Genomic DNA, 27,883 nt, shown 5'->3' with positions numbered 1-27,883 from the left:
ATTCCTCCAATGTATATGCGCATATACGCAAACGTGAGGGACAGTCAATATTTAACATGGGTGTGTATGGGTATAGTTTATAGTATATGCGCTTTTCCCACTGTACTCCCAGAAATGTTGAATTCTTTCCACTGTGTTGACTTGCTGGGCTCCATCCTATGACGTTTGTTATCACCGTCTGTTTACGCACGTGCGCACTCATCAAAAACCGGTTAGAATGCTGCTTATGCGTTTACATGGCCAAAGAAGCCGGTTTAACAATGGCACTTAGAAGTAGCACAACGCAATCCACAGCTGTTTCTTCTCATCTAACATAACCTAGAGCTAACCAAGAGAAAATCCCAAATGGAGATGCTCTTTAATCATAATAATTTTTATCATTTTCTGAGAGTCATGGGACTCAGATTGGGGGAAAGTGTACTTTTAATTCAGACGTGGGTACAAACAAGCCTTGTCTGTACTAAAGAGTATGGGGTGTCCTGATGAGCATAGAGCTGATGATCATCTCTGTGGTGCTCAGTGGATTTGCTACACTGACTACAGTGCAAGAAACAACGTGCCACAACTAGAATGTTTCCCATATTTATTGTGCAGTTACAGTGTAGACGGCTTTGTTGGACAAATATGGGAACATTCTACTTTTGGCACGTTCCACTTTTGTTAAAAGAGCTAGGGCTGTCAACAGGACTGAGTAACTAAATTCAAATTTTTCACTTGAATATGAATTAAATTCGAATTTTAAAGACATTGTTTCTGGTGGGGGGAAAAAGCAGATTTTTAAAACAAAATTGTCTCCTAAATCCACAAGAGGGTGCAATGAATCAGTATTAACCAAACAGTGTCACGTTATAGCGATTTTTTTTATTGCAAAAACAAAAATTCTGGCTGTTAACAAAAATGTGTCAAATAAAAATATTTAGCTAGTTCCTATTCTCAAATCTTAAGTAAAAAAGTAAAAGGGAGCTTCTATGTAAATCTTGACGGTTCTGTGTTAACTTAGTGTTGCACAGGAGCCTATATTGGTGTACCACGGACTCAAGCTTCATAATAACAGAGGTACCACAGTAACACAGTTGTATGTCTATACCTAATGCTTTTAAAGTTAGATGCCGATAATACAGCAAGACACAATGGCCAAAAACCTCCACCTAAGGGGCCATTCTCTCCGAAAGCGCACTCTAGACAGACGTCTTCGACCTTTGCGCTGCGTCTCGTTTCTTTTTCAGTGTTTCGTGCAGGACTGCAGCATGTTTTAGACCCTGTGTCAATTTAAAAGAACATTCAACCTTTAAACACGTCTCAGGAATGGCACAAATTTGGAATTTGAAAACGCTTTATCCACATTGTAGTGTGGACAGGAAAAACAGATATTTGAAAATGATGACGTATTTGTTGTCATGTGTCACAGTCATGTGATCCATTCAACCCAAACAATCAAGATAGTGGCCAGTAGCGGCGTTGCTGTGCCTGCTATCCACTTTGATAGTGTTGTTAAAGAGAAATGTTAAATTCGTACAACCTTCACATTGCATTCCTTCAAAGGCAACGAGATGTTTACTCAGAATTGCTGTGGGCCTGGGTAGCTCAGTGAGTATTGATGCTGACTACCACCCCTGGATTCTTGAGTTCAAATCCAGGGTGTGCTGAGTGACTCCAGCCAAGTCTCCTAAGCAACCAAATTGGCCCAGTTGCTAGGGAGGGTAGATTCACATGGGGTAACCTCCTCGTGGTCGTGATTAGGGGTTCTTGCCCTCAATGGGGCGCGTGGAAAGTAGTGCGTGGATAGCGAAGAGTAGCATGAGTCTCCACATGCTGTGAGTCTCTGCGGTGTCACGCACAACGAGCCACGTGATAAGATGCGCGGATTGACTGTCTCAGAAGCGGAGGCAACTGAGAATTGTCCTCCGCCACCCAGATTGAGGTGAGTAACCGTGCCACCACGAGGACCTACTAAGTATTGGGAATTGGGCATTCCAAATTGGGGAGAAAATTAATTATTATTTATAATAATAATAAAAAAAGAATTGCTGTGAAACGAAAATGCCGCTTTCAAATTTATCCAGATTAATGTGGATGTAGTCAAACATTTTATTGTGTGTCACTTTTATCATGTTGCATCTGGTTAGGACACTGTGTTACACCATGTATGCTCTACAGTGGACAAACTAGATCATTGCTATTACAAGTGTAGACAACTTTGTTTTGTTGTGCCGCGTTGTGACGGTGTTAAACAGGCTGGCAGATGCTGTCGACAGCTGCGATTGGAGGGTGTGAGTTAATTCATAACAGTTACTGGTACAGTGTTACACACAAGCTCAAATTGTGTTTCTTGTACTGGAATCTAAATTTCAGAAAGTCCCATTTATCTCTTTTACTCACTCGCACACTCAAACCACACACTGACTGATTCTCTAAGCCCTCCTCTCGCCTTGACAAAGTGTGTGTGTGTGTGTGTGTGTGTGTGTGTGTGTGTGTGTGTGAATATGGTTAAGTGTGAATCATACAGCTGAATGTTATAAAGAGCTTTATCTGGAAAAGCGTGGAGAAGCGGGAAGGCTCAATGTCAGGAAAGCAGGCGGTAAGTGTGAGTGTGAGAAACAGTGAGAGGGAAACATTCAGAAAAAAAGATCCCAAGCATATTTGGTGCTGTAATCTTTTTAAACGGTGGGCCTGTGAAATCCTCTCACTCTTCTTGCTCTCAAATTATTTTGAATGCGTGTTTAATTTGCTACACTTTGAAGAAAAAATTGAGAGGACGAGGAGGAATTATTTTTTCAGGAAAAGTTTGCATTACCTCACAAAAAGTTTTGCATTCCCTCGCAATAACTTAACTATGGTTTTACTACAGTAACCATCGTTGAACTATGGTATTTGTACTAAAACCATAGCAACCACAAAATTTACCATGGCTTTACTATAGTAAACCTTGAGTAGGATAAATTTACCTTAAATTTAACTGAATATTTTTTTACAGTGTAGTAAAAATCATGGCTAACCCTTACAAAAGTTACAATAGTCTTAGTTTAACCATGGTATTTGTAAAACCATAGTAGCCAAAAATTAATCATGGTTACTACTGTAATGTTACAATATTACTATAGTAAAACCATGGTTAATTTTATTGCGAGGGAATGCAATAAATAAATAAACTTTCTCAATGTCCTCTAAGGGGCTCCATAATACATTTTTTTTTTTCTTTTAGGGTTAGTATCAGGATTGGGGTTAGTCTGCAGTATGATTAGCTTTATTTAAAAACAATAATAGTCTAAGTATGACCCTATTTAGTTATTTAAATAAACATGTGCATGTATGTACTTAGCTGTACCAAAGTGAGCTAAACAAAAGCCTCCCTATTGGGATGTCCTTGAAGGTAAAAAATGATTAATAAAGTAAATAATGTGTTTTTGTATTCTAAAACTGTAAGTTTTCATAAAGGGGGGTAGGGTTAGAGTTTGAGTTATTCTATATTAATTATAATTAGCTTTATAAAAACAATAGAAGTCTATGATATATCCTCATTTAGATAACAAGGTACAGTAAAAGTTTGTGTGTGGAACATACATGCAATGTGGATATGTAGATATGTTTTGTTTCAGTCAGACTAAAACAATCATTTGTCTTTTTAAAATGTTATGTAAACGCATTAGTCTGACTGAAATTGTACCAGTCGGACTAACAGACTTAGATAATGCAGTTGTTGCTTGGCTTTGTCCAATACACTTAAATCGGACCAAATGTAGCCTCTGAGTTGTGTGCATGCTTTGAAAGGCAGAGGTGACAATGTCATTCCTTCAAATATTCATTTAGGTATTGTGTCATGTAGTGATGTCAAAAGTACCGGTACTTTGGTACCACGTCAGTACTAAAATAAAAAAGATGTAACGATACCAGTGTTTCTGCAGTAGAGGTAGTCCTGAGCACTGACTCAATTCGGTCCCAGCGCACTGTCTAACTGACACATGACTGCTTTCAAATATTCACAGACAAATTTGACATATTTGGGGGGAAAAAATGAATGCACAGTTAATAAAGTTAAAACCGTGAAATGTCCTAGTGTGATTATAAACCGCAAAAGACTGCAATCTTAGTCTGGATGAGCAATGTACTTTAAATGAATGTGTGAAGCAGACTGCTCCTAACTCTAAACTCCACAGAATTATCTGCTGTGTGTTATAAGATGACAAAGCAGAGCACTCATCCATTGTGAAGCGCACAGCGCATGCAAACTGTATATTCATATAATTAAATCACAGACATAGCATTTGCACTTTAATGATCACACTGGGCTATGTAGCCAACTGTTTATCCAGACAAGTGAAGCTTCCGTCAAAAACACGTCAAAATAAAAGCTTGATTCAAAATAAAAGCACGGTTCAAAATAAAAGCTAGACCTGAAATAAAAGAGATTGCAACTGTATAGTAAAATGTAATATTCACTGTAATAATATTAATAAATAATCAATAATAATAATGATTATTAATAATAATATTATTGTTTAAAGTAATTGTTCTATGTTCATTTGTTAACATTTTTAGGAATTATTTTGATTAAACACTATTTTGATGATGAAATTAAATAAACTTTAAAACTTGAAATAATACAGAATAAAATAAAATGGAAAACAGGATTTGGAAAAAAATATTTCCTCCTCTCATCTCCTCTCCTCTTTTGTTTCCAAAACTCCTTATGAAGTTGGATATGACATATTTTCACAGTATGGTTTGTCAGTAACTTGTTCTGTCTCCCTCATTTCTCTCTCCTCTCTCAAAAACTAACATATTTTATGAATGCTCCTCAGTCTGTCTGCTTCTAATCCAGTGCTCTCTTTATTTTCATTCTTTCTCTTTTTGCAGAGATAGAGAGATTTTTGGAAGTTGACCCAGATAAAAAAAAAAAAAGTTTGACAACCCTGCCAAGTCTCTGGGCTTGGCTTTCAGAGTGACTCCAAACCAGTTTGCTCTGGTAGAGTTGCCAAAGCAGACAGGGGGTGGGAGGAGAAACCCGGCATCTGTGTGCATGTGTGTGTGTCGGGCAGAGAGAGAACATATATCATGAAAATATGAGGGAGTGTGAGTGGGATTTTTTTGATTATATAACACAGAGACACAGCTTTTCTGTTCTTAGATCAGTGCAGCTGTGTTCAGGATGTGGAGAGTCGGACAGAGGGAAGAATGTCATTATCAGAACTTCTGTATAACCCGTGATACTCAAGCATGGGTCAAAAATTACATAATTGAGAATGTTGCAATAGATATTTGACCTTAAAGGAATCGTTCATCCAAAAATGGAAATTCTGTCATCATTTACTAACACTAATGTCAGTCCAAACTCGTATGATTTTCTTTCCCATGGAACACAAAATACAGTAAAAGTAAATGGGGATGGACACTTTTGAGCTCCAAAAATTGATAAAAGCACCATTAAAGTATAATAATTAGTCCATCGACTCGGGCATACGTACAGGAATATCGTAAATCTTAGCTATAATCTATATCTATATATAAGCTATAATCAAAGTTATATTTTTATATTCAAAGTTGTTAGTCCATGACAATCTTCCCTTCTGCCGTAGTTCTCAAATCTCATTTGTGTTGTTTACATTTAAATATTACATTTAAGAGCCAATGCATCAGGTTTGATTTTAATGACATCAATGTCTTATATTGTGTATTTAACAAGATTTTAGAGCTGCGGTGGAGGGGGAGATTTCCAAAAAACTAATTGAGGGTGTTTTTTCAACTTAGGGCTTCTTCACACTCTCAATTATTTTGGTCCATTAACAATGTCCAACATTGTACATACTGTATGTACATGCTTAACAGGGGATTTATGTCATTTTTTCTGAAAGTCATGAAAATTCCCTGCACATCATTTTCAGCACATCTCAAATTCTGTATTGTGTTCAATAGAATTCTGTGCTGGAGATGACGGTGATGGGAATGACATTTTTAACATTTCTGAAATAAAATGTCTGACACCTTTGTCTTGATCAGACTAATATAATAGTTAACATTTTATGTATCCTACATAAAATACTCTGCTCACAAGTGACATTTACCTTTATTTGATTTATTTTGTTTTTTCTTCAAACATCCTTGTCTTATGTTTCATCTCAAGTTCACTCTTCACTGACACTTTTGTTGACTTAATCAACAAGTACACTAACATCTATATTAGGGTCAAAATTATTTGGTGTGTATGTACTTTTGGAAAATTAGAAAAATTGATAGAAATCATTTTCACACAATAAATATTTAAATGGTTAATGTTTATTTCACTCTTCTTTTAGATAATGTAACAAAAAGAAAAAAATAGTTGAAATCTGTTTTAATAAAAATCGACCCCTAGGACATGAAATTGCCCGAAAACACCTATAAATGACTTAAATTCTGCTGCATACACAAAGCGCGGACAGATTTTGTATGGACTACTTTTATTACACTATGATGGTTTTATTTTTATTTTTTTCGCTTGACAGCCATTCACTGTCATTATACTGAAACGAGCAGTTTTCTGCCTAATATCTCCTTTTGTGTTCCACGTAAAAAAAGGAAGTGCACTCAGATCTCACAAGATAAGAATATGGTAGATGGAAGATTTTTTATCGATTGACACGAGACAAACTTACAACATCTGAAGACGTGCTTGTAATATTGTTGTGTTTATCGACTTAACATGTCACTGACACATTTGGCTTATTTCATCGTTTACATGTAAAAAAGCTTAATTTGCATAAATATTGAAGTTTAGAGTCTGTTGACTCTCTCTATCTCTCTCTCTCTTACTGTCATGTAAATCCTTTTTCTTCTCTAGTCCCCCTTTCCCTTTCTTTCACTGCAATCAAAAATAACACCCATCAATCATGTGTATACAGTACTGTATAAATATACAGCTCATAGTTCAGAAATACTTCAGTCTCACCTGTGCGCAGCCACTTAATGGTTAACAGAGTGTTTCATTCAACCACACACTAAACCCTGATGTTGATTTACAAACATGAGTAAACTGGCTCCCACACACACACTGAATAAATACAGTTGATAATCTAGCTCTGCTGTGTGAGCATACTCCAGAGGCCAAGTGTTAGTGCTCAGTTAATGTTTATAACTGCCGTGGAATTTTCCATTACTTGTGATGAGTTCAGCGCTGTAGTGATACGATCGAGCCGAGTGTTTTACTGTGGGCTCGAGGTATACAGGGCCGAGATGTGCGGCCCACCAAACAGATGTGTGTTGTTTGATGTTAGTGTGAGAGTAGAGTTTGATAATACAGTATATTGAATATTCACAATATACTCACAATCAATAAAACATTATTTTGAAAGAAAATCATTCTTCCTTGTGTTCATTTAGTGGAAAACATGCCTTGATTCATTTAAAAAAAATTTTTTTTAACCTTTTGAAATCATTACATATTGAGATATACTGTATATAGAATATCAGCAAAGGCTGAAAGTATCAAGATTTGAACTACATCACCCAGCTCTATGTTAGAATGCACAAATCCTCTTTGTCTGGTTGATGTAATTGTTTTTTGTTGATTCAGGCCTTAAGGTGTTGGTGATTTGTAAACCTCATTTGTCTCTCTTTCTCTTTGAACAGGAGGCCCTCTGGTCATGCCGATAAGGAAGTGATGGCCGCCACCGTCCTGACCACACTGTCCACCAGCCCGCTGGTGCTGAACCCCTCCACCAATGTCTCAGGTCATACTCTGCTCTGATCCCTGTGTACCTCCCCTGTCTTCCTTTGGTTGTACAAACAGATAGTCTAGCCCTAAACTTACACATTGGCTGAGCCAATGTTGCTGTTTCGGGCTGAACGGGTTGCTTAAGCAAACAGAGCAATGTTTTGATAGCGCCACAGTGTCACACTTTTAGGTGAAATGAACCTTCAAATACATGATTTATTAAAATGACCTTCAACTGCATAGGCCCAACAATATGCAAATTATTAACAAGACACAGGATAAATAGGAAAACAGCAGATATGTGATTTACCAGCCTAACAGCTGGTTGAGCCTGTCCTGCTCTGGCATTACAATAAATGTATATACATGTGCCAAATATTCCAAACTTGACTGGGGAGATGCATACAGTTAACAGTGAAATGTCCTTCACTGTCTAGACGGTGTAGGCTGTAGCAATCTGATGTTAATTTTTTTTTTGTCTCTGTAATCTTATAGGCCCTGTTTTAAGAGCTTTAGTGCAGCACTCTGCTTTAAGTTATATGAGCAAAGTCAGTTGGTATTTTCTGTCAAGTATGTGCTAAATCTTGGCGCAAGTGTGTTTGCCGAAATTTCGTGCAAAGCACTAATGGGCTGGGTCAAGTGCAATTTAACTCGGAGGTTCTTTTCCGATTATTTAACCATCTGTATCCAGTTATATAGTACATACCCTGTCAAGCACCATCTATATAAACAAAGACAGCACATTCATAAGAAGTTGGTTGTGTAAATGTACTGTATTCAATTAATTTGAAATATGGACTTACAGTACGTTCTGTTGTGCGAAAAACAAAAATATTTATGAAGTGGTCTGAAAAATCATACCAAATCCAAACATTTTACTCCCTCCACCTTCTTCACCAGCTCCTTTTGCAGTGACTTAAAAATCACTCTAAGACAACAAGTGGACAAATACCAATATAAATTAGATCATACATACAAACATAATGATAACTGAAAAATAAACCATGACCTAATCTCATACATTTTTGTTTCATAAAATGGCTACAACAGTGATTGTCAGGGACATAATTTGATGTTCCACTATATTTTCAGAGTTTGGTCATGAACTTTATTATCACCTGCTGGTGGAATCTCCAAATTGCAAATGCAGAAACTGAGTTTAGATTTTGGGCTGAAAACAGACCTGCTCCTGAAACATATTAGCGCATTGACTTATTTCAGGAAAAAAGCAAATTGCTCCACTTCATTTACATACAATACACCCACAGTTTGTGCACATACACCCACAGATAGCGCAAACACTCCCACCCACTTGCGCTTTGCGCTCGCATGAAAATTGCACTTAGAATTAGCGCTCACACAAAGATTTGATCAAACGTAGCACACAGTCGTTGTGCATAGCACTAGACTTAGCGCAGCCATGAAAATAGAGCCCGTTGTCTTTTATTTTAAGTCCATCCTGAATGCTTGCCCTCTCTCATTGATGATGAATAGACACAGGTTTTGTCTTTAAAAGTGAAGTGTATAATTATGCTTTTAGTGGCACCAAACTGAACTGGTTAAGTAATGACTTTTCAAATAGGTTTCCTGAACACTCAGGGGCAGATTCATTAAGAATGAATTGCAGCTGGTAAAAGTGATGTTTATTTGCATGCGCTGTCTGCGCTTGTTAAGTGTCTGATTCACTAAAGGAATTATGGAGATCAGGCAATGGTGCAAACGCGGCCACAAAATCGCTGCTGAACGCAATTCTGATCTTGAGGGTCGATTCGGAACGCTATATAGCAGAGGATGCCACAGACCACCGTATTTGTCACCCTGCCAGGACGGTACAGCATCATTGTGATCCAGACACCTGAATCATCTCTTAAACATGCTGAAAGTGCACTTGACTACACCACTTATCTGATATGTCATGTTACAATGCTCTTCTCTATCATTTGATGATTATTTGTTTAATTACTGCCGATATGATCGGTTGAAAATGTTCACAAACATCTCTTTTAAATTAAATTATTTATTTTACTGCCTACTATCTTTCTCGGGAATAGTGCAATCTAAATTGTGCCAGGCAACTTTTGTGAATGAATTGCAATCTACAATGAGCCTAATTTACATAGAAAGGAAGCGTTTTTGCATAGTAAGGAATGACAGTGACTTAATTTAATTACTGATGACGCAGCACAATTTTAGTGCTGATTGCACCTGATAAAATAGATTGCGGGTGGTTAGTGAATAAGATGCATGTTTTTGTGCTGAAATAGCACACGCAAAAGGTGCACAACTCTTTAGTAAATCTGCCTCTTTGTTGCTTTAACACTGTAAAAATTACAGTTCACCTTTTAAGTGTTACCAAAGATTTTAGAATTCTAGGATTTAAATGTTCACAGGACTGTGATGAAAGCAATCTCTTATAGCGGATGTTGTGACCTTTTTAATGATCTTGAACCAAATGCAAAGTGAGACTATTGTTCAGCTGTGTCATACTGATGTCCCAGTCCACAGTCCCTCTCAGTTATATCTTGGAAGGAACAGAATATTTGAATGGCACCCTTGAACCCTTTCTGTGAGAAATTTCCCTCTTGCTTGTTCCTTCAGTCTGTGAGCAACTCAACTGATGGTCTTTAGCTGACCTTCTCTAAGTTTATGCCACTGATCTGATGATATTGTACCCATTGGTGATGTTCTAATACTGATGATGGATCTATTTGTTAACCCACTGTTTTTATAGGCCTACTATTTAATCTATGACTTCGGTTTTGGGATTGAATAAAAATAAATAAATAAATTGTCATTTTGTATTATCTTCAATGCAAAATCATTGCCCGTCTGCAAATGTAAAGACTTATTATACTATATTGCTATCATAGTGACTGCAAGAATAATAGAGAATAGTTGTTTTCCATTTTTCCACCAGAAATGGATAGATGGGAAAATTAAATAAATATGCGGGTGGTAACTCAGTAGTCTGACTTTGCAAAACGTTGGGTGTAAAATCTGTTCCTCATTGCAGCTTATTCTGGCCAAGAATCACCCTCTTAGACAGGAAGAGACAGTCTGACCAACATGTAAAGTGACCAATCACAGTTTGTTTTGTTTTTACATGCCATTTAGAGGTGGGGTTATCTGAAACAGATACCACAATAATAGAAAACTATGTGACATTTTAGAAATTATTATATGAACATTTTCAAGATCAGAATTTCTGTCCATCAATAAGTAATAAGTTCTGATTATTTTACAGGAAAACTCAAACTCAGAAAACAAAGGAGAATATACAATTCTGCTCATGGATATCTAGGTAACTTACTACAAAGATTGGATGCCTCTATCCTTGAGAGCTTTGGCAAAAGCTGTGATTTTTCTTCAAAAGCTTTCATTGTATCAACCTGGTAACTTTTTAGCACAACTTTGTTTTCAATCAGACTAATTAAACAAAATCTGTGTGCCAGTCAGATTGGAACTGGTCATTTCAGCCAGCATTTGGCTTTTTTTATGCAATAGGAATATGCATCAGACAATCAGTGAACAGACTATGGGCATGTTGTCTGATGATGAGACTAGTATCTCAGAGGTTAAGGATCTGGGCTGTTATCTGAAAAGCTGCAGGTTCAGACTCATGAAGAAAATATAAGGCTACTTTAGTGGCAAATCTTTCCTATCACTATTTGGCCCTTGAGCCAGACACTTAACCCATAAACCATGTTACTTCAGGGCTCTGTTCTTATAATTAGTGTACAGTAAAGTGCACACTGGCTGGAAGAGCCCAGACCCTAATCCTTAAAGGTCAAGGGTCATGGAATGGAGTTGGTTCTAATGTTTGGGGTCAAAGAAGCATGAAGAAGCATGTACTGTTGCTCGTGGATGTGTGACATGTCTAAGCTGAGTGACTTAGTTGTTTAAGTTTGTGTTTAGAGGCATGTATTGCTTAGTGTCAGCTGGACAGTGTAGCTTATCCTGATGCTTAACTTAGCTTAACATAGTTTTATGTTGTATCTGTATCCTGTGTTTACACAGCCTTAACGTTTGAACTTAAAGCAACTATTTAAACAATTTTTGACTTCAACACCACTCGCACCAAGTCTGAGCTTGACATTCCCTGAAACAAAGGATACCTGAATGATGTCTTTGAAATTTACCTCTAATTAACAAAACAATCATGGCAATATGATATTTTATACTTGGGTGGAGTTTTTTGGAGATACATTGTTTAGTTTTAAAATCACGTTGCACAAGCTTTTCATGCCAAAAATTCCAACTTGGTATGAAAAGGCTTAAAGGGATAGTTCACCCAAAAATATTCTCTCATCATTTACTCACCCTCATGCCATCCCAGATGTGTATGACTTTTCTTTCTTCTGCAGAACACAAATTTTAGAAGAATTTTTCTGCACTTTTGGTCCATATATTGCAAGTGAATGAGTGCCAACATTTTGAAGCTCCAAATATCACAAAAGTCAGCGTAAAAGTAATCCATATGACTTTAGTGTTTAAATCAATGTCATCAGAAGCGAAATGATAGGTGTGGTTGAGAAACTGATCAATATTTAAGTACTTTTTTACTATATATTTTCCTCCCTGCTCAGTCAATCTCCGCTTTAACTTTCACTTTCACATTCTTCTTCTTTAGTTTTTGGTGATTCACATTCTTCATGCATATCACCCCCTACTGGGCAGGGAAGGTTTATAGCAAAAAAGGACTTAAGTATTGATCTGTTTTTCACCCACACCCATAATATCGCTTCAGAAGATATGGATTAAAACACTGGAGTCATATGGATTACTTTTATGCTGACTTTAGTTGCTTTTTGGAGCGTAAAAATTTTGGCACCCATTCACTTGCACTGTATGGACCTACAGAGCTGAGATATTCTTCTAAAAATATTAATTTGTGTTCTGCTGTAGAATGAAAGTCTGGGATGGCGTGAGGGTGAGTAAATGATGAGAGACTTTTCATTTTAGAGTGAACTATTCCTTTAATGCTTTGTTGATATATTTTTTTGCACTTCTAATTATGTGATATGTGTATTTTGTTTTATATTATACTCTATACTCCTATCCCAGCTAAAATATACAAAGACAACTAGAAGTCATTCATAGGTTGTTTCCTGTGAAAAAAAAAAAAAGGTAAACACTGTGACTCTGGGGGTTATCAAAACATTACTCTGTTTGTTTAAGTATCCTGACCAGCCAGACACAGCAACATTGGCTCAACAAATAGCATGAGTTTGGGGAGAGACCATCTGTTTGCCCGACCAATGGCAGATGGGGGGAGTCTTGGGGAAACCTGTTTGAAAAGTCATTAGTATTGTAATTCCATTTGGTATCGTTAGTGGAACAAAAATGACACATTTCAGCTTTAAAATCTAAAGAGTGCATGCACTGTAAGTAACAGGCTAAGTAATAGTACTATAGGGAATGGCTATTTGTCAAATGTCTTCTCCTATTTAAATCATGTTTTTTGTGTTCAGGTGCAGAGCTGGCTAGTAAGGGCTGGAAGGAGAGCCTGTCGGCCAGCTATAGCAGCTCCACCAGTGGGAACTGGAGCTGGGACGCCAGTGACCAATCAGTGCCCTCCACGCCGTCCCCGCCCCTCTCCAACGAAGTTGGCAAGAGCTTCCTGCTTTCCTCCCAGAGTGATGACAACACTGAGGAGACAGAGAGTACACACTTCCTGTTTGAGGATCCCATCCCACGTAAACGAAAGGTAGGGGTACGGGTCATGGCATGTGTTAAAGTGGACTTCACTGAATTATTGGACCTTGGTAACAGTGTGGAATTTTATTTCAAAACAATATGCACAGTTTGACTCTAAGTATTGGGCAAGGGTTTTTGTTTAGAGGGAGTTAGTGGTGCTTGTTGAGGCAAACATTACTTTTACTGTTGCTTATACTTAAGGTTCAAAACCATTTTCACTCGGTGGATAAAAAAAGCCAAAAATCTCACAAACTTAGATTGAAAGAGTGACCTGAGTCATATCTATGAGCCAGAATGTCTTAGAGACTTGGGAATGGGCAATTTTGGGCTAGTAAGCAACCACCCAAAACACCTTAAAAACACCCAAGCAGAAGCCTTAAAGCAACTGCAATGCAGTAAAAATTCTCAAAAAAACCTTAGAAACTGCATAGCTTTGCACTAAAAACATCTTAGTTTCTGATGTAACCTCTGTTCCCTGATGGAGGGAACGAGACATTGTGTCGATGTAGGGGTTCGCTCTTGAGAGCCCCAATCAAAAAAGGCCAATGAAAATTGGTGAGTGGAATTTGCATGCCACTCTCTGCCCCAGTCATACAGGTATAAAAGGAGATGGCGTGCACCACTCATTCAGAGTTGTGCTGAGGAGCCGAGAGAGAGTCCCGGCCATGTCAGTGGTCGGTTTAGTGCCGAGGCAGGAGGGACACAATGTCTCTGTAAGGGAGTTAGAGGGAAAGGAGGAGGCAAGAACCGGCTTGAGAATATAAATAATAGTTTAATGATCAACTTAACCAAAAACACACAAACATAACCACACACAGGGCAGCTGCCTGTAATTCTCTCTCTCTCAAACTGTCGTCCCCGGCCACCTTTATCCCTTGCACGCCCCATAAGGCTGATTGGGGACCGGGTGTGCATCATTCCAGCCCAGCCCCACCCTCCTCCGCTCTACAGTCTCGTTCCCTCCATCAGGGAACAGAGGTTACATCAGTAACCAAGATGTTCCCTGTCTGTCACACTCGACATTGTGTCGATGTAGTGACACTAGGGGTTCCTAGGAGCGGATACGGGCAGGCTGCTGTGTGCCTCGTGAGTTGTGACCTTCTAGCGAGTTAGGTAAGGCGTCTCCTGGGTCCCAATAAGGGTGGGAGGAGGACTTACCCGAGGAAGCTACAGGCGGTGGCCTTTCCTGATTTTTGTATTAAGCAATTTCCTGCCGAGCACCTGCTAGAATAGTGCTGGGGAAGTGCTCTTCCCTTTCCAGGAGGGAGAGCACTACGGAGACCACATCCTACCGGAGGGAGGTTAACATGTGGAGAATACCTCACATGGGCTTACCGATGGGGAAGTTCACATATGGAATGATACCACTAGGGAAGACCCTATCTACGGAGCTCTGACGAGGGGAAACACAGGGTTCACCTGAGGGGAAACCGAACAGTGGAAACTCATCATACGGGATTACCGAGCAGGGAATCACCACGTATGGAGCACTGAGCCCAAGTACACGGGCTCACCTGAAAAGGGGCATACCACAAGTACTGGGCCTGGCGGTGTTACTCCTCCACCGAGTTTGCCACCGAATAGTGCTTAAGGAATTAAAGAAGCATCCAGTGTTCACCAGTTACAGGGAACTGTTGTGGACAAGATAGCACACATTATCACCTCAAAAGGGGAAAGGCGCAATGCAAGCGATACACCCAACCGGCCGCCCGGCCTAGCTGTTGTTACCCCGTAACACTCGGGTCGAAACCAATTTTATGTGCAGGTTGTAGAACCTCGCAAAGGTATTGGGTGTAGCCCAACCCGCTGCTCTGCATATGTCTGCTAGAGAGGCACCCCTCGCCAGTGCCCAGGAGGACACAACACCTCTGGTTGAGTGCGCCCGGACTCCCAAAGGGCATGGCAGTTCTTGTGAGTGGTAAGCCAGAGAAATAGCATCCACAATCCAATGGGACAACCTCTGTTTGGAGACAGCTTTCCCCTTCTTCTGCCCTCCAAAGCAGACATAGAGCTGCTCCAAGCGTCTAAAGCTCTGCATGCGGTCCAGATAGATGCGCAGGGCGTGAACTGGACACAGCAACAACAAGGCCGGGTCTTCGTCCTCTGAAGGGAGCGCTTGCAGGTTCACCCTGATCCCGGAAGGGAGTGGTGGGAACTTTGGGCATGTAACCGGGCCGGGGTCTCAAGATCACATGAGAGTGTGCCGGCCCGAAATCCAGGTATTCGCTGGTGACAGAGAGCGTCTGCAGGCCCCCCACCCTCTTGATAGAAGTGAGCGCCACCAGGAGGGCCGTCTTCAGGGACAAAGTGCTGAGCTCGGCCTGCTCCAGGGGCTCAAAGGGGGCTCTTTGTAAGGCAGGTAGGACCACAGAGAGATTCCAAGAGGGAATCAGGTGCGGCCTAGGGGGATTCAATCTCCTCGCACCTTTGAGGAACCTGGTGATCAGGTCGTGCTTTCGAGAGGGTCTCCCATCCAGTGCATCGTGATATGCTGCAATAGCAGCCACGTACACCTTCAGGGTAGAGGGAGACAGTCGTCTCTCCAGTCTCTCCATTATAAAGGACAACACAGACCTGACTGCACATCTATGTGGATCTTCCCCACGAGAAGAACACCAATTCGCGTAGAGACGCCACTTCAGAGTGTACAGTCGCCTCGTGGAGGGGGCTCTGGCCTGAGTGATCATGTCTACCACCGCTGGCGGAAGGCCTGCTATGTCCTCCGCGTCCCATCCAGGAGCCAGACGTGGAGATTCCAGAGGTCTGGCCGCGGGTGCTGGAGCGTGCCCTTCCCCTGAGTGAGAAGGTCCTACCTCAGGGGAATGCAGCAGGGAGAGGCTACTGCCAGGAGCATCAGGTCTGAAAACCAAGTCCGGTTGGGTCAATATGGTGCAACCATATGGACTTGTTGCCCGTCCTCCCTGACTTTGCACAACATCTGTGCAATGAGGCTCACTGGGGGAAACGCGTACTTGCGCAGCCTCCGAGGCCAGCTGTGTGCCAAGGCATCCATGCCGAGGGGAGCCTCAGACAGGCAGTACCAAAGGGGGCAGTGAGAGGTCTCTCGGGAGGCGAACAGGTCCACCTGCACCTCTCTGAATCTCCCAAATCAGCTGGACTGCACTGGGGTGGAGTCTCCACTCTCTGCGTAGCATTACCTACCGTGAGAGCACATCCGCTGCATGGTTGAGGATGCCCAGGAGTTGAGTGGCTTGCAGAGACCTCAACGCCTGCTGACTCCAAAGGAGGAGGCGGCGGGCAATTTGTGACATGCGATGTGAGCGTACCCCGCCCTGACGGTTTATGTACGCCACAGATGCTGTGTTGTCCGTCCGGACCAACACGTGCTTGCCGTGAATCAACGGCCGAAGCCTCCGCAGGGCCAACGATACTGCCAGCAACTCTAGGCAGTTGATGTGCCATTGCAGGCGGGGCCCTGTCTAGAGCCCCGATACTGCCTGCCCATTGCACACAGCACCCCAGCCCGAATTTGAGGCATCTGTCGTGACCATGACGCGCCTCGGGACCTGCTCTAAGGGAACCCCTGCCAACTCAGCATCCACCTCATCCTGAGATCTACCGGCCGAGAGCGGGAGCTCAGAAGATTTGTCCACTTCCGAAAGCAGAAGCCCACCCACCGATGCTGCAACCGATAACTCATCCTCGTTGTGAGCCCTGAACGAGATATTAAATCCACCCTGAGGTGGACCGCCTACCTCACTCGTGAACTCTACCGGGCAGAACGAGCATGCTGGGGGCTGGGAGGTCCGTGGGGATTGAGGCGGAGGAAACACTCCCATATCCTGAGTTTCAACCCAGGACGGACCGGGTCGGGAAGCAGCCGCGATGGCTCTCTGCTTCACGAAGAAGGAAGAGAGCCACGACCACAACATTCTCATGGGCATGTTCTCGCAGTGAGAACATGACCCCTCCGCGAAAGCTGCCTCTGCGTGCTGGCGACCCAAGCTCTCGAGACAGATCTCATGGCCATCCGGTGGGGAGAGATAACGGCCGCACCCAGTAGCACAAAGGCAAAAGGACATCTTTAAAAAGATGCCAATTGTTTGTGCGAGCTCTTTTAGAGAAAACATATTCTTTTGGAATATACTCTTTTAACACCTGTGAACTCAGCCGCCGAAGCGCCCAGGGGAAGCACAACACTCGACCGTGCGTGGGTGACCACTGATATGCACCGTAAAGTCCAGCAGCAGAAGATAAGGTGACAGGACGAACACACACACATACACACATGCAGGGCAGTGGTAGCTCAGCGGTTAAGGCTCTGGGTTACTGATCAGAAGGTCGGGGGTTCAAGCCCCAGCACCGCCAAGATGCCACTGTTGGGCCCTTGAGCAAGGCCCTTAACCCTATCTGCTCCAGGGGCGCCGTATCATGGCTGACCCTGCACTCTGACCCCAGCCTAACTGGGATATGTGAAAAAGAAGAATTTCACCGTATATGTGCAAAATGTATAATGTGTGATAAATAAAGAAAATTATTAATTATATATAAATTACATGCGTTCGGCTCCGAAGAACAAGTCTGAATGAGTGATGCACACAATCTCCTTTTATACCCGTATGTCTGGGGCAGAGAGTGGCATACAAATTCCACTCGCCAATTTTCAGTGGCCTTTTCTGAATAAAGCAAAGGTGATTGGGGCTCTCAAGAGCGAACCCCTAGTGTCACTACATCGACACATAGTTACGCAGTAAAAAAAACTCATAACAACTCTGCAACAAAACACCTTAGCAACCTTATACTAATGGACTAAAACACTCAACACATTAGCAACCACATTTTATTGTTAAATGCAATAAAACACACCAAACTCCTTAGCAACTGTATAGCAATGCACTTAAACACTCATAACACCTTAGCAACCACATATCAATTCACTAATAACACTCCTAGCACCTTAGCAACCGAATAGCAATGCTCTAAAACAGTCATATCTCCTTAGCAACCATATAACAATGCTCTAAAACAGTCAAAACACCTTAGCAACCTCATAGCAATGCTCTAAACATTCATAACACCTTAGCATCAATATAGCAATGCTCTAAAACACTCATAACACCTTAGCAAAGCATAGCAATGTACTAAAAACACACCTAACACTTTAGCAACCATATACCAATGGACTAAAACACTCAACACTTTAGCAACCAGATAGTGTTGGGCCTCATGTATTCAGATGGAAGACAAAGGCAGGCCTAACAGTCATAAAAACATAACTCAAGCCCCACCTTCCAAGTCGTAAATTTTACTGATAAAAATCGCACCAAAATCAAACAAAGGGAGTCCAAAACAGACTACAAATCCATGAAGCCTTGCTCACTAAAGGATCGAACTCTCAACTCCTATTGGATGAGGCACACAACAGAAAGTCCCTCAAACATGACATCATCAGGAGTTGAAATAATTCTGAAATGCTTCCAGAATTCACTTCCAGCGACTTTGTTCACCGAATATAGACGTAGCTCTTTGCTGCTCTCAGGTGCAACCTCATGGCACAAGGAAGTAATGTCCGACCTGAAACTGTAGCCATACAATCTCCATCTCACTGGACGAGTTGAGATTACTCTGTGTTCAACCAAACACTCTAACGGATCCGAAGGAGACCGCCGAGCAATTTGCATCTTCATCCGTTTGCCTACAGAAGTGAAGAGATTAAAGATTTCTCTTCCATCTTCAATTAAGTCGACATTTCTGAGTTCTCCGCCAGCCCGCCGAGAATCAACAGCCGTACCGCCCGCCGACAATCAACAGCCGTACCGCCCACCGACAGAGCGAGGAAACAGCCTCCCGTCATCACCCGAGCCTCAAGGAACCGGGTCAAAGTTAAAGGACGGAGGAAAACACATTCTACCTGTGTCCTCATGCGATACAAGTAAGAGGTTTACGTCTGGGCAGAGATAGAATATTATAGCGTGTTATTCTTGTGTTTCAAGGTTTTTGCTTGTACAGTTTACGGATCGCCATGTCCGCTCATTATTAATACTCAGGGTATTAATTATCACAAATTTGTTTTGCTGTATTGTGGTCCAACCAAATTGGATTGTGCAATTTCACCATCGCGGGTGAGACAGAAACTGAGTTCATCCATTAGAGTCAAATAACGCAGGACTTTTACGAGCCCCGCTCGTAAAACCGCGTCTCTGAGTGATGAACACAGCTGCTTTCTCTCCCACTATCGCGAAGTCGGCTTTAGGGCTGTCACTTAATAATTTTAATTAATGTTTCATCGATCTTAACTTTTAATAATTATCTTTGATAACTGTTGATTTAAAGGATTAAAAAGCTAACATTGATTCTCATCAATGTTCTATTGATTTTAATAATTAATAACTATCTTTGATAATTATTAATTATTGCTAATAACCAAACTTGCTCCTAAACGTAGCACACTACATTTACTGGAGCCCCATATGAGGTTTTAATGAGTTAGATTCAATTGATTAATTTAAATATTAATTAATAACTACAGAAATAAGTATTAATTATTTCTGATAGTAACACTGATCTAAACCACCAGTAAAGCCCTACAATAGCAATGTTCTAAAACACTCATAACACCTTAGCAACCGTATAGCAATGCTCTAAATCACTCATAACACCTTAGAAACTGTATAGCAATGCTCTAAAACACTCATATCTCCTTAGCAACTGTATAACAATGCTCTAAAACAGTCATAACACCTTAGCAACAATAACACCTCAGCAACCGCATAGTAATGTACTAAAAACACACCTAACACCTTAGCAACCGTATACCAATGGACTAAAACACTCAACACTTTAGCAACCAGATAGCAATGCTCTAAAACCCTCATAAAACCTTAGCAACAGTATTGCAATGCTCTAAAACGCTCTTAACACCTTAGCAACCATATAGCAATGCTCTAAAAAACTCATAACACATTAGCAACCACATAGCAATGCTCTAAAACACTCATAACACCTTATCAACCATATAGCAATGCCCTAAAACACTCATAACACCTTAGCAACCATATAGCAATACTCTAAAACACTCATAACCCAAATCAGATCAAATCAGATCACTTTTATTGTCAAACAGCCATATACACAAGTGCAATAGTGTGTGAAAATGGGTGCAGTTCCGAGCAACATAGCAGTCATGACAGTGATGAGACATATATCAGATTTACACAACACAATTTAAAATCTAATATACACATAATTACATATAACACAATATACAAATAATAACATACAATGTACGGTATAAAATACACACAATATAGAATACACATTATACAATAAAAGATATTATATATAGTATATATAAAATGTACAGTAGGTTGTATTGTACTGTATTGACATTCAGGCTGTCGGTTGATAGTCAGTTGCCAATATGTTGTTAAGAGAGAATATAATTTATGACAGTCCAGTGTGAGATAATAAGAGTAATAAAGTGCAGTGCTGATGTATTTGATCGTGAGAGATCAAGAGTTCAAAAGTCTGATTGCTTGGGGGAAGAAGATGTCATGAAGTCGGCTGGTGCGGGTCCTGATGCTGCGATACCGCCTGCCCATGGCTTGGGTGGCTGGAGTCTCTGATGATCCTCCGAGCTTTTTTCACACACCGCCTGGTATATATGTCCTGGAGGGAGGGAAGCTCACCTCCGATGATGTGTCTGGCAGTTCGCACCACCCTTTGCAGGGCTTTGCAGTTGTGGGTGGTGCTATTGCCGTACGAGGCGGAGATGCAGCCAGTCAGGATGCTCTCTACAGTGCTGGTGTAGAACCGTGTGAGGATGTGGTGGTTCATTCCAAACTTCCTCAGCCATCTCAGGAAGAAGAGGTGCAGAGGAGCCTTCTTCACAACGGCCTCAGTGTGGACAGACCATGTGAGTTCCTCAGTGATGTGGACACTGAGGAACTTGAAGCTGCTGACTCTCTCCACTGGTGCTCCATTGATGGTGATGGGGCTGTGTTCTCCTTCTCTTCTCCTGAAGTCCACCACAAGCTCCTTTGTCTTGCTGACGTTGAGGGAGAGGTTGTGCTCCTGACACCAGTGTGTCAGAGTGTGCACCTCCTCTCTGTAGGCTGTTTCATCATTGTCAGTGATCAGACCTACCACCGTCGTATCATCAGCAAACTTGATGGCAAAGGAGCTATGTGTTGCCACACAGTCATGTGTGTACAGGGAATATAGGAGTGGGCAGAGAACACAGCTGTGGGGCTCCAGTGTTGAGGGTCAGTGATGAGGAGATGTTACTGCCCATTCTAACCACCTGATGTCTGCTTGACAGGAAGTCCAGGATCCAGCTGCACAGCGAGCTGTTTAAGCCTAGAGCCCGGAGTTTCACATCAAGCTCGGAGGGCACTATGGTGTTGAATGCTGAGCTGTAGTCTACAAACAGCATTCTCACATAAGTGTTCCTTTTTTCCAGGTGGGAGAGAGCAGTGTGTAGTGTAGATGCAATGGCATCATCAGTGGAGCGGTTGTTGCGATAAGCAAACTGCAATGGGTCCAGTGAGGGAGGCAGCACAGAGCAGATGTAATCTCTGATTAGTCTCTCAAAGCATTTGCTGATGATGGGGATCAGAGCAACAGGACGCCAGTCATTTAAGCAAGTGATTTTGGATTGCTTTGGTACAGGCACAATGGTGGACGTTTTGAAGCATGTGGGGACCACAGACAAGGAAAGGGAAAGGTTGAAAATGTCCGTAAAAACACCAGCCAGTTGGTTCACGCACGCTCTGATTATGCGGCCTGGAATGCCGTCTGGACCTGCGGCTTTACGGATATTCAACCGTCGGAAGGATCGGGTTACATCCGTTACAGAGACAGAGAGTGAACTAACCTCTTAGTTTCGGCCGTGAGAGCTCTCTCCACGAGGGCGGTGTTATTTCCCTCGAATCGAGCATAAAATGTATTTAGCTCATCCGGGAGAGAGGCAGCGGTGTTCACGGCGGAGTTTTTATTCCCTTTAAAGTCCGTGATGATATTAATTCTGTGCCACATGCTTCTAGAGTTGGTGGTGTTAAACTGTCCTTCAATCTTGTTCCTGTACTGGCATTTTGCTGCTCTGATAGTTTTGCGGAGGGCATAACTGGCTTGTTTCAGCTCCTCCGCGTTCCCGGAATTAAAAGCGGAGGTCTGCGCATCAAGTGCCGCTCGAACATCGCTATTAATCCAAGGTTTCTGGTTGGGGTAGATCCGTATTGTTTTGGTCGGAACAACATCCTCTACGCACTTTCTGATTAAACATGTTACGCTATCAGCGTAAAGCTCGATGTCATCATCAGAAGCGGACCGGAACATCTCCCAGTCCGCGTGATCAAAACAGTCTTGTAGCGTAGAGTCTGATTGGTCCGACAAGCACTGGGTCGTTCTGAGGGTGGGTGCTTCCTGTTTCAGTTTCTGCCTCTAAAACACTCATAACACCTTAGCAACCATATAGCAATGCTCTAAAACACACATAACACCTTAGCAACTGTATAGCAATGCTCTAAAACACTCATAACACCTTAGCAACCATATAGCAATGCCCTAAAACACTCATAACACCTTAGCAGCTGTATAACAATGCTCTAAAACACTCATTACACCTTAGCAACCATATAGCAATGCTCTACAACACTCATAACACCTTAGCAACTGTATAGCAATGCTCTAAAACACACATAACACCTTAGCAACTGTATAGCAATGCTCTAAAACACTCATAACACCTTAGCAACCATATAGCAATGCCCTAAAACACTCATAACACCTTAGCAGCTGTATAACAATGCTCTAAAACACTCATTACACCTTAGCAACCATATAGCAATGCTCTACAACACTCATAACACCTTAGCAACTGTATAGCAATGCTCTAAAACACACATAACACCTTAGCAACTGTATAGCAATGCTCTAAAACACTCATAACACCTTAGCAACCATATAGCAATGCCCTAAAACACTCATAACACCTTAGCAGCTGTATAACAATGCTCTAAAACACTCATTACACCTTAGCAACCATATAGCAATGCTCTACAACACTCATAACACCTTAGCAACTGTATAGCAATGCTCTAAAACACTCTTAACACCTTAGCAACTGTATAGCAATGCTCTAAAACACTCATAACACCTTAGCAACCATATAGCAATGCCCTAAAACACTCTTAACACCATAGCAACCGCATAGCAATGCCCTAAAATACACATAACACCTTAGCAACTGGATAGCAATGCTCTAAAACACTCAAAACATCTTAGCAACCATATAGCAATGCTATAAATCACTCATAACACCTTAGCAACTGTATAGCAATGCACTGAAACACTCATAATGCCCTAGCAACCATATAGCAATGCTCTAAAACACTCATAACACCGTAGCAACCATATAGCAATGCTCTAAACACTCATTACACCTTAGCAACTGTATAGCAATGCACTATAACACTCATAATGTCTTAGCAACCGCATAGCAATGCACTAAAAACACACTTTAGGAAATGCATAGCAACACACTAAAAACACTAAAGACATATTAGCAACCACATAGCGATGTACAGAAAACACACCTAACACCTTAGCAACTGTTCACAGTGGTGGGGCTATTAAGAGTGATGGTGCAGTATTATAAACACTATCGCTTGTCCCGTTCGCGGCTGGTTGGGGGGGAATCTCAGATTACAGTGGAAAAGATTTTTACTGCTTGTTGCTTTATCACGTTCCGCCTGGTTACAACCTGTATATTAAAAAAGACCCTAAATCCTCCATTTAAAACAGACAGCAGTATACACTATAAATGTACAAGCTTGCCCCCAGTACTGACACAGTATGAATTAGTTATAAAACATGCTAAGCCCCTACAAACAGTGTTCCTGTTTACTGAAGTGTACAGTCCCAGCAGCTACTTTGAGGCCACATATTGAGTCTTTACCTTTAATGAGTCAGTGATTGTAAACATGCTCATTCAGTAACTTAAGAGCTCCATTAAATATACCAGCTTGGCTCTGGCACAGTGAGTCTTGTCACCCTCAAAGTGATGGAATGTTTTCTTTCTCACTTTCATTGTCTCCTCTGCTTTTCTTGACTGTTTTTTTTTTTTTTTTTTTTTTTTGACAAGCATGGAATCACTCCAGATCATGAATGTGGTTTCAGTGTCAGGAAGCCATTAGCCCTTCTACCCGATCACCTTTTTTTAATGGGGAGAGGCAGAGGGTTTGTGTGTGAGCATGTGTGCGTAGGTGGGTAGAAATGGGGAGATTTCCATTACAGACATACTTTAGCCTATCCTATTCACAAAGTGCTACACACACTATAACAAAAGTTTTTCACAAAACTCTCAAGTGTAACATACTGTATACATGGAGCTTGTCATAAGATCTTATCGTGAGATTCTTCTTCATTTTGAAAAAATGGAAAGTGTTTATTCAGCCCATTTTTTTTTCTTTTACTAAATGTTTCACAATGCACTGATTTCGCAATTTCAGATACTGAACAGAGAAATAATTTGGCAAGTACATGACAGAAATACAATCAAACTTTCTTAGTCATATCAGAGTTTAAAGGGATAGTTTACCCCAAAAATGAAAATTCTGACATAATTTACTTAGCCTCATGTCCTTCCGAACCCATATGCTGTTATTTTTTCAGAAGGATACATTTTTGTATAATATTTTATTTATAGAGCTCATGCTGTAAAACAAAATAGTGACCACAGCTGTGAAGCTCAAAAAAGGACAAAACCCCCACCAAAAAAGCATCATACAAGTAGTCCATGTCTGCTTGTGTTCTATATTCCATGTCTTCTGAAGACATATGATAGCTTTGTGTGCAGAACACACTGAAATTTAAGACACTATTTTAGGGATGCTCCAATCTGGATTTTTACAGCCGATACCGATCACCGATCTTCTTGTCACCTGATTGGCCGTTACTGATCCCGATCATTTCACCTTTTATCAAGATCTCTGTCATAGGGCCTGGGTAGATCAGTGGTAAAAGACACTGGCTACCACCCCTGGAGTTTGCTAGTTCGAATCCCAAGGTGTGCTGAGTGACTCCATCCAGGTTTCCTAAGCAAACAAATTTGCCCGGTTGCTAGGGAGGGTAGAGTCACATGGGGTAACCTTCTCGTTATCGCTATAATGTGGTTCGTTCTCGGTGGGGCGCGTGGTGAGTTGAGCGTGGTTGCCGTGGTGGATGGCGTGAAGCCTTCATCTCATGAGGGCAAGAGATGAAAGGAAAGCAGAGATGTTTCTGGACTCTACAGGTGCTACTCCCACTGCATCGTTCTTAACTGCTGAATCAAGTTTGTTGTTGTACAATACTATACCAGTATTGCCCACACTCCGTGATGCCATGACAGTGCGGCTGAAGTCTTAAAGTATTCACGCATCTTTTGAGACATAAGCGATTGTTTTATGCGATTGGCCAAATTACTGATCACCGAGTCATAGGACGTAAATATCGGCAGATACTGATCGGTGGCCAATAGATTGGAGCATCTATACATTATTCACTGCTTATCTTGCCAATCTTGCCAGAATTCAAAAACCATCATGATTGGTTACAGTACATATGAGAAATAATGCGCAACTTTTGAATCTCAACATGGACATATGACTTCAGAAGACTTGGAATATAGCGCATGAGTCATATGGACTACTTTTATAGTACTATTTTTTTGTGTTTTTGGGTCGTTGTATGGTAAGGCCTGTGTAACAATTCCTCAAAGTGTTGCTGTGTGTGCTATCCACTTTGAAAGCATTGTTAAAGAGAATTGTTCCTTTGTACAACCTTCACATTGCATTCCTTCAAAGGCGATGGAAAGTTTACTCGGAATTGCTGTCCGGTGGTGGAACACAAGGACAATTGCGTTTCAGACCATGCTTCTTGCGGGGGTGGGGTTTTCTGTTCTTTTTCTCACACATGCAGTAAGGGGATTTAAGGCTTTTCGGACATTTCAGTGTGGACGAGCAACTTTTGGAAAATGTTTGAAAATGGCGATGGGTGTGGAGACCATTTCAAAACAAAAACACAGTTTTCGAATTTAGGCTATCTGGATCAATGTGGATGTAGTCATAGTTGTCTTGGATGTCTTTAAGTCAGGCAATGCCACCTGCAAATAGAATTATGCATTTATTTCGAATATATAACTTTGCGTCTTTTTGACTTTGAAGCCTGTTAAGGAAAGAATAGGCTGCATTTCCTCCAATAGTAGATCCTGGAGTTGTTTATTTCCTGACGGTGCTCAAATTAAATCATTTTGTGCTTATTGTTGGCTGATATGTATTCCTTATATCAGCGGAGCCACAGTGTGTTTCTCCTCTGTGTGTACGATGACATCTCCTCTGTAAATCAGATGGATGTGTCCCATACTGTTAGTGCTTGTCTTAAGCAACAGCGCTGGCTACTCCTTATATTATTCAGTTCACCAGGGGCCTAAATGTCCTTTCACAGCCAATAAAAACCTCTGTGAATAAGGGAGAGAAAAAATAATTGTCCCATGAACCGATCCAAACCAAATGTTGAGCAGCTGGGTGAAATATAAAATGAGAATGCTAACTCTTCATAAAGGCAGATGGAAATGAACACTTCCTAGCCCTGCGTCATCAGTCATGAGTCAGTTTGGTTAATAGTTGTCGAGTTAATTTAATTAATGCTTTGATAGAAGGGCCATTTCTCTTCTGCAGTACCTTTTAAACTCTTTAAATTTCTGAATATGCCTGTGTTTTTTGTAGAGGGGCATACTAGACTTTCAAATATATGCTCTGGTAAAGCTCAGGAACTTAAAATGTATTGATTATAACTTGATTTTTTTCACAATATCAAGAAAATTAACAGAATGGAACCTAACAGAATGGAAATGACACCTAGCAGTGTGGAAGCAGCATCATTTAAAATCAATAGTTTTCAGTTACTGATGCCATTGTAGAAATTCACTATTCACAATCAGCCCTGATTAAGAGGTGAGGATGATCGCATATTCCAGTTTTTAAGACTGCTTTTTTCCCCTGGTTTTACTCTGCTAACAAACAGCAAAGACACGGACCATGTCGTAAAAAGGAAAGTAAAGAGGAAAAGGCGAGATGTTTTCCATCATTTGCTGAGGGATTTTGTTTAGCACCGGAAACAAACACACAGAAAAGTAAAGGTTCCCAGACTAGCGAAAAAGGACATTTTTTAACAAATTACTATACATTCTGAATACATTCTGAATAGTGACCATCATTGTTTTTTGTAAATATACAGTAATTTCAAATCATAGTGCGGGTGCTAGATTGGCCTGCCTGCAGTCCTGACCATCTCCAAGTGAGAATGTGTGGCGCATTATGAAGCGCACAATATGGCAACGAAGACCCCGTGCAATTGTGCAGCTGAAGACATGCATTATGGATGAATGGGGGAAAATTACACTTTCTAAACTTAACAAACTTGTGTCTTTAGTGCCCACATGCTTAATAAGTGTTATTAGAAGAAATGGTGATGTTTCACAGTGGTAAACACTCGACTGAC

At 41.1% G+C, this 27,883-nt stretch overlaps 1 protein-coding gene across 4 annotated transcripts in view; it reads left to right on the top strand.

The window, feature by feature from the left end:
* Positions 1-27,883, top strand: part of LOC127419236 (zinc finger protein 704-like) — a 109,466-nt gene that overhangs the window by 59,774 nt on the left and 21,809 nt on the right. For 2 of the 4 annotated variants that reach the window (XM_051660481.1, XM_051660479.1), the window contains exons 3-5: positions 7,603-7,703; positions 10,932-10,988; positions 13,159-13,394. In XM_051660481.1, the coding sequence (XP_051516441.1) occupies positions 7,603-7,703; positions 10,932-10,988; positions 13,159-13,394 (394 nt within the window). The remainder of the gene's footprint in view (positions 1-7,602; positions 7,704-10,931; positions 10,989-13,158; positions 13,395-27,883) is intronic. The other 2 variants (XR_007893627.1, XM_051660480.1) reach the window with 1 other exon arrangement.

Source organism: Myxocyprinus asiaticus, chromosome 28 (genome assembly GCF_019703515.2).
Source record: "Myxocyprinus asiaticus isolate MX2 ecotype Aquarium Trade chromosome 28, UBuf_Myxa_2, whole genome shotgun sequence".
Lineage (NCBI taxonomy): Eukaryota > Metazoa > Chordata > Actinopteri > Cypriniformes > Catostomidae > Myxocyprinus > Myxocyprinus asiaticus.
Note: the sequence above shows the minus strand (reverse complement) of the source record. Positions and strands in the feature narration are given on the sequence as shown.